Raw genomic sequence first — 8,152 nt, 5'->3', positions numbered from 1 at the left:
AATACATTTATTAAGTTTTCAAACTGATTTTAATTTCTGTATAATTGCATTACAAATAAAAATGGCAAAAGGATTCCCAGAGCACTATGGGTTAGCTGAAGAGACAGTAGCTGCCTGCTTTGAAGGTGACTATGTCTGACTAAAACCTCAGATGCAGCATTCTGATAAGGAATTTAAATTTGAACTTACCCTGACTGTCGATGACGCTCTGCACGACCTCCTCCAGGCCCACCATGTAGATGAATTCGCTGTTGGCGGCGCTGGGCAGGAAGTGAAGGAGCGGGGCAGGCGGCTTCGGAGGAGGGATCTCCAGGAGCGTTTTCTCCAGCTGCTTGCGCAGGGCCAGCTTGGCGGCGGCCTGTGAGCTGACGGGATCCTGCATGGAGCTGGGGCTGGGCAGAGGAGAAGACACTCGGTTCACGGAGCCACCCTGCATGTGGGAGCCCAGGTTCATGTACATGGCCGACGAGCTGTTGCGCTGGCACTGGAGGGATGAAGTGGACTGCTGAGGAAAAAAACAGAGGGACAGGGACCTGTCATTGTTGACCATGGCTGAGAAACTACAACTCCCAGCATACAATCCTATCCCTCTAAGAGTCATCATACACGTTACCATCTGCCCATACATCTCTGTACAATTAACAAGGCTGTAATGGAAGAGGAACTAGGTGACCACATATGGTGGGCCTATTCCCTCATCACTTACCACGGTTGGAGGGTTCTAGTTAGTCCATCATGGAGGTTAACCTGCAAGAAACAAGCGGCGGTACCTACCTGCGGATAGTTCAGCGCTTGCGTCATGCTTGGCGTGCTGTTGCGGATCAAGCTGGATTTGGGCGGCCCGCACTGGCCCTGGAGTTGGGTGGGATTGGGGGCGATGACTCTCTGCGACATCATCATATGGGGCAAGGGGGTGTTCGATGACGATCGGATGACGCTGTGAGTCTACAGATAAAAAGAAGACATTCCTAAACGTGTTGCCTACAAGATCATGTGACCTTAACTTGGCGTATGCATACATGTGGCAGTACAGCAATGGGCCTTATGCCATACTGCCACATATATCTGCATCCGCCTGGCGTCACTGCGTAGGCTCATTCAGCACCCCCCAGCACTGTGACTGAGCTGTTACTGACACCTTCAGGTCACGTGGCAAGGATCAGGACAAGTAGGACGGGCTCCCGATCACGACTACTGTCAATCAAACTGATCAGGTGACCAAGAAACCCATTAAATGGATCCGGCATTCCATTCTCTTAAAGGGCCGGCTCCTGCCAGGAGAAAGGGGTTCAAATATGTATTTCGTTTTTTTGCTTGCTACAGTGGCATGTAGCAAACATGTTACTATTCAATTTTTACTTACAGTCACCAGCAGCTGGCGACTAGCTCAGCAGCCACCAAAACACACAGAGAGAATAAAAGTGGACCTGTCATGATTTCCCCCCCCCCTTTTTATGCCAAGTGCTAGGAGTGGTAAGAGTGATACAGACAAGTCTCAGTTCACCTGGGTTACAAGACGTACCTGAATGCTGCGCAGATTCTGCACCTCTAATCCCGGTGCTCCCGGCCGCGATGGGACTTTCGCCAGGTTGGGCTGCCCCACGTGTGCTGGAGATGGCTGTACGATGGTGGCCGCGTTCTGCGCTACGGGATTCTGGAAGAGAGACAAGGTTGGGTTGGTCAACGCAAAGCGTTCTGCAACCAAGATGGGTCATATGAAGGCTGCAATCATACTCAAATGAACATGGAGTTCAAGAAGCAGTCAGTCCAGCCTGGGAACCAGGATAGAAAGCTCTAGAGCAACAGCTGCTGGCTGTTTATTTAGGAGGCCTGGCGACCCGGCTCCTGAGATCTGCCCAACCCTGATTTAAAGTGGAATTGTGAAAATTGAAAATGAGAGCCGCCATAACTTATAATCATTTTTAAAGGTGCAGGACGTGGGGCTGTCACCATGGTGGCCGCATTCTGACCTGGAACAAGCACAGAGCCAGTGAACTCCCATCCTCTTTGCCTGTTACCTGTCACTGACTCACCAGGTGGTGAAGAAATAAAGAAGATGGCCGCTCCATACCCTGCACCTTTAAATACATGTCCACAATGGCACCTGCTGTATTTTTATCCTCACAGTCCGTGCGTGCCCGCTAGGGGGCGCGCGCAAGCAGAAAAAAATTGCCGTCTGGAGACGGCAACCCGCAGATGCTGCAGTGCCGTCCGTCCGTTTTTTTACTACGGGCGGACGGCAAGAGGTTAAATTCGGAGTTCTGCATCAATCAAGCTGCAAGCCAGTGTAAGGTCTGCTGGACCTAGACCGAGTGCAATGCCAGCCATTTTTCTTGTATGAAGTTCCACTTTTAAGCCAAGTTGGCAGCTGATGTCACCGACGTCTGCAGTGGTGCCGTATTATTCGGGTTTCCTGGTCAATAAAAGGTATAACAGAAACACTGTATAGGTCAGAGATATTTCCCCTCAAGCATGCAGGAAGTGATGGTGCGGTCCAGGGGGCAGCAGGATGATCACCCACCTTCTGCAGAACATTCTCCTTCTGGAGCTGACTCTGACGCAGCTTCTTCAGCAGCACCAGCCTGGCCTCCTCCAGCCGCAGCTCGTCCTTCAACTGCTTTATCATTTGCTGGCGCTCCTCCATGCTCTTACCCTGCCGAGGAACAGATGACTCAATCAGTTGACAAAGATTCAATTTTCTACCGCCCTCCTACCACGGTCAGAGACATTTCCCCTCTTTGTGTCCTGGGCTGTGAAGAACCCCCATACCCAGTCCCCATAACTGGTCCCACATACCCAACGCTCACACCTGATTTCCATACCCGGTACATTGCTGTCCAAAATTCTGCTCCGATACTTCTCAATATTCTGTTTTCCAAATTCTATTGGGCCAGGGGTTCTTAAATTTAGCAGTGCCTAGGCACTCCTAGTCTCAGGGCACTTCCTAGTTTGTATCCTCATAGCTGTATATCATCTAAGGCACTGCTGCCTCTGACTGTTAGTCTCACCCGATTTGGAGTGAGATTTGGTGATGCTACTACTATTCTCCTCACTGGAGAGGAAGATGTACCTGAGGACCTGCAGCTGAAGGATCTCCCTTCTTCCAAGCCTGGTATTCTCAGGAGATATGGAATGAGATTTAGTGATGTCACTACTGTGCTGGATCACTGTTTTCCTTACTGGAGAGTAAGATGTACCTGAGGACCTGCAGCTGAAGGATCTCCCTGCTTCCAAGCCTGTTAATATTAGGAGATTTGGAGCAAGATTTGATGATGACACTACTGTTGCTCACTGTTCTTCTTACTGGAGAGGAAGATGTGCATGAGGACCTGCAATGCAAGGATCTCCCTACTTCCAAGACTGGTAGTCTCAGGAGATATGCAATGAGATATCACTACTGTGCTGCTCATTGTTCTCCTTACTGGAGAGGAAGATGTACCTAAGGACCTGCAGTTGAAGGATGTCCCTGCTTCCAAGCCTGTTAATATTAGGAGATTTGGAGCAAGATTTGATGATGACACTACTGTTGCTCACTGTTCTTCTTACTGGAGAGGAAGATGTGCATGAGGACCTGCAATGCAAGGATCTCCCTACTTCCAAGCCTGGTAGTCTCAGGAGATATGGAATGATATTTGGTGATGCCACCATTGTGCTGCCCATTGTTCTCCTTAGTGGAGAGGAAGATGTAACTGAGGACCTGCAATGCAAGGATCTCCCTACTTCCAAGCCTGGTAGTCTCAGGAGATATGGAATAAGGTTTGGTGATGTCACTAATGTGTTTCATAAGGAAGCACAGCCTTGCTGCTCTACCAAGTTGGCTGCCAACACAGAGACGTAGTGCAGAACAAGTAATAGTAAGGAGAAGATCAGCTGCAGGGAGGTCACAGCCAACACTGGTGACTAGTCCTTTGTCCTCTGCTTGCATTTTTCAGGTACAGCATCCATAGTACAGGTCCTCTTTAATCAGGGATATCCATAATTCTTGGGGGTAAAGGGACCAAATGAAAGGGGTATGGGACTGGAGGCACCTACAGGTTTGACTCTACTTGGAAATGTCAGAGTTGAAGACCACTCAGAACAATCACTGTGTGGATGGTGGCCGCCTCTAAGAAGCCTGTACACAGCAGGGGGGTCATGTGCTGCTCCTCCTTACTCTCCATCCTGAGGACTCTTCTACTAACAACGCCTACCCAGGCTACTCTGCACACCGCCATCTCTACTACCATCATGCACTGCCTCCCACTACAACTGCCACTCATGTGACTTGTGGCTGAGTTGCTGCCCCTCCTCGTCATTCATCCCAGGGGGGATCATCTACTCGCACCGCTCAGCTTCCCTAAGCCACTCTGAGCACCATCACCTCTCATGCCAACCTGCATCGGTGACAGCTCTTGTGGTGGGCGGTCATGAAGGAAAGTCGCCAGCCAACGAATAGAAGGGCCCCTCTGCTGACTTGACGGGGCCTAGGCCTGGTATGGGAGTACTACCTGTGCCCCCCTATTGCAGCCCTGCCCATGTCCACCATATAAGAGAAGTATGCATGCCGGGGGTCACATGATATAGAAACAGGGCTCCCGGGGAGTGCAGCATGTTGTATGTGTGATTGGGTAACAAGGATCGGGGGACCCCTTTAATCAACTGATAACGGGTTTCCTACCTTGAACATCTCCAGGTTGGCCATCTTTATTTTGTCATCGGGACGCGAGGTGGACCGTGGACTGGAGGCCTCATTGTCAGAGAGGACGATGACATCAGGAGAGGGGGTCAGTCCGGCCCGGTCCTGCTCCCTGTCACCGGAAAAAAGAAAGTTATTACAACAGTGGCGGCACAAAGTGGACCTGTCATCAGATATACATTTCTATGCTAAGTGGAGCATGCTCAGTCATTTGTCCTTGGAACACTTCCAGGCATTAATTACCTCTCACAGCTATCACAGGACTCCCCCTGACAATGCCTACATCTGCTTTACTCTCCAGAGGGACGGCGCCATCTTTGTTCAGGCATCGTCCAGGGGTCACCATCTACTTCCTGGACTGAGATGTCGGCTCAGAGATGCCGGTGCAGTCCTGTGTTCTAAAATGTCTGACAAAGATCAGCCCCTGTTGCAGCCTCTCACCTTGTGGCAATGTACAGTCTGGTCACTGGGGGAGGGGAGACTGAGGAAATGCTTCCTCCTGCCTGCAGCAGACTGATGACATCATCACAGCCTACGCAAAGTCACTGAGTGGGGCTCAAGGATGGCTTTTTAATGAGATAAGGTGGAAAATGATACGGTTGACTTATGACATGTCAGGCATAAACACCTGCCACATTAGTGTAAGAAATACGATACTATCAAAGCTGCAGAGAAGACGATGCACATATTGTGCTTACCCCCAACATCTGTAACTACTTCTGCATGTCATGGCATAGCCATTGTCTACATGACGTAAAACATAGGGACTCCTGGCCCTAAGGTGTGAATAGACATCTCACCCGCGCCTGGAGCTCATATCCACCGGCTCCTCGATGTTCTCCTTGCCGTGCCTTCCTCCTGGCCGGGAGTCCACATGGGGCCGCAGGTTCCCGTTCATCTTCTCGTCGTACAGTTTGAGCCCATCCTGTTTGCCAGGATGGTCGTGCGGCAGTTCCAGTCCGGGAAGGTCCTTCCTCTTGAGAAGAGCTAACATTTTCAGCCTCTCCATGGCCTCGTGGCCTTCCATCTTGAGCTGCTTGGCCAGAACATCCTCACGGTCATCGGGCTGCTCCAGACCCCTCTTCAGGAGGTTGAGGCGGAGAGCTTCTTCTGTCACTCTGTCCATCCTAATAAAAAATGAAACACATCACGGGTCAGAGAGGACGCTTCACCCAACAGAACTTCTCGGAAACCATGAACAACGTGAAATTAAAACTACAGTATGTTTTAGTCTTAACCAGAATAGACAGTGGGCAACAGGTGGGTCAGTTGTTACCAGGAAAGGATCGTACCATGCTGGGGTCTACCCTATATGGCCAAGTGTTCATCTATAAGAGCTTGTCGTGGACATGTGACCGTCACTCCCTATATGAGCTGGTTGTGGACATGTGACCATCACTCCTATAAGAGCTGGTTGTAGACATCTGACCATCACTCATAAAAGAGCTTGTTGTGGAGATCTGACCATCACTCATAAAAGAGCTTGTTGTGGACACCTGACCATCACTCCTATATGAGCTGGTTGTGGACATCTGACCATCACACCTATATGAGCTTGTTGTGGACATCTGACCATCACTCCAATATGAGCTTGTTGTGGACATCTGACCATCACTCCTATATGAGCTTGTTGTGGTTGGATGAGAAGATCTGGCTCACAATTGGTGTTCCAATATATCTCAAAGGTGTTCATTAGGTTTGAGGTCAGGGTTCTGTGTAGGCCACTTAAGATCTTCCACACCAAACCATGTCATGTTGGGATAGAAAAGGACCGCCAACAAACTGTTACTACAAGCTTGGAAGAGGACAACTGTCTAAAACATCTAAGTGTGGTGTATGATTGCCAGGACCATTCACTGGAAAGACCTGAACTCTATCTCTTGAAGGGGGTCCACATATGTCTCACCATATAAGTAGGACTGATGGTCAGATGTCCACAAACCTTTGGTCCATGTAGTGGGATCTTGTAAGTGGATATTACGAGAATGGGATCGGCAACTATACGGGGCCACGCCATCTGCCATCACATTCTCCAATATCACTATAAAGGAAACCTTGATCCTCCTATGATGCCAAAGTAGGGCTCTAAACACACCGAGACCCTCAGCCAGTAATCATGGATAATTACGACCTGCAGCACCCGGTGCTCCTCATCGCCAGGCGCATCCCCAACGCGAGCAGGAAAGCGTCACATCAGTGCTCAGATCAAGACTGCTCGTGTATGAAGACTCGTCTCGGCAGGCGAGGGGTTAAACCTCCCCATCCTCCTCAGAGGGTGCCCGCAGCCAATATGGGGGCGACAGGCGGCCGCTGCACCTGTTCCTTGTTGTGACACATGCTACGGAGGAGGGAAGAAGAGAGATAATGGCAGCTCTGTTATCTCGCGGCCGGCCGAGGAATGCGAGATGCGCGGATGGCGGCGGAAACTCGCCGCGCCGCCGCTGAAATCTACGGTTTCCTAAAAATGGGACGTTTCTGATCCGAAGGAAAATTGTAGATGTGACCAGAACGCAGGGGAATGTCCGACGCGGTGATCGAATTAATGGATGTGAGCACCAGGGGAAGTCGAAGCAGTGAGAAACCCAAGCGATCGCATTGCGTTTGGCGAAGATGTTACCGCGTCAGTAAAACCTCGTTAACAGGACCTGTTAGCACTTAAGTACATTACCGTCGGCTGCGTTGCGTGCCACTGTGCAATGCGCTGGGGTGTTATTTACAATAAGCGCCACCGCCGTAAAATACGCGCACTGCCATGCGTTGCGGTCATGCGCGCGGACACGTGCGCATAATCCTTAATGGGCCCTCGGGATGCGTAAGAATCTCAGCGACTGATCAAAGCGTCTCTTCCCAGCTACCCTTCTGGTCGACATTCCGTTTGTTTGCATCTGATTGGACGCAAATCCACAAAGCTCATAGCATGAAACGATCGGCGAGCGGTGCCTTAAGTCTGTGATATACGTCATTGAAACATCGGACCGCGTTTGAATCAAATATGGAGGGACACGGAAGGCGGAACATTTGCAAAAACAAATGCGCAAAGGGCAGTCGCCCTTATAAAAAAAGCGGTGTAAACGTTCGCGGCGGCGCCATTAACAACACAAAAATGGACATTTCCACATCAGTGAAATGAGCGCAATGTACATTCAAACGGACGCATTCCCTATTCCGCGGGCGCTATCAATCATGAACGAAGGCAATCTATTGATCGGAAGAGGCTAAAATCTTTTGTGTTGGCGACAGGCGAGCGTCAGACGATAGTATTTTATTACCTTCTCCGCCGGGAGTCTGGCCCCTTCCCCCCTCCTCCTCCTCTGTCCGCCGCGGGACGAAACGCATTAATCTCCGGCGCCGTGGAGCACACTGCAGCCTCGCGCGCAGGTAATGGAGCGTACGTTACATGGCCGACAGCGCCAGACTGCAAAATGATTCAACGCAGACAGAGCGCCGCGTCACACACACACAGGGCGCCCGTCACTG

At 50.5% G+C, this 8,152-nt stretch overlaps 1 protein-coding gene across 6 annotated transcripts in view; it reads right to left on the bottom strand.

The window, feature by feature from the left end:
- Window positions 1-8,152, bottom strand: part of GATAD2B (GATA zinc finger domain containing 2B) — a 24,342-nt gene that overhangs the window by 6,734 nt on the left and 9,456 nt on the right. For 3 of the 6 annotated variants that reach the window (XM_018572349.1, XM_018572352.1, XM_018572350.1), the window contains exons 2-7: window positions 5,476-5,802; window positions 4,658-4,787; window positions 2,522-2,653; window positions 1,523-1,654; window positions 775-945; window positions 190-505 (exon numbers count right to left, since the gene is read on the bottom strand). In XM_018572349.1, coding sequence (XP_018427851.1) covers window positions 190-505; window positions 775-945; window positions 1,523-1,654; window positions 2,522-2,653; window positions 4,658-4,787; window positions 5,476-5,801 — 1,207 coding nt within the window. In that variant the 5' untranslated portion in view covers window position 5,802. Of the gene's footprint in view, window positions 1-189; window positions 506-774; window positions 946-1,522; window positions 1,655-2,521; window positions 2,654-4,657; window positions 4,788-5,475; window positions 5,803-7,944; window positions 8,096-8,152 lie in introns of those variants that run through there. The other 3 variants (XM_018572353.1, XM_018572354.1, XM_018572351.1) reach the window with 2 other exon arrangements.

Source organism: Nanorana parkeri, unplaced genomic scaffold, assembly GCF_000935625.1.
Source record: "Nanorana parkeri isolate BGI_ZX_2015 unplaced genomic scaffold, ASM93562v1 scaffold2006, whole genome shotgun sequence".
Classification (NCBI taxonomy): Eukaryota; Metazoa; Chordata; class Amphibia; order Anura; family Dicroglossidae; genus Nanorana; species Nanorana parkeri.
This window is presented reverse-complemented; position numbering and strand designations above follow the sequence as displayed.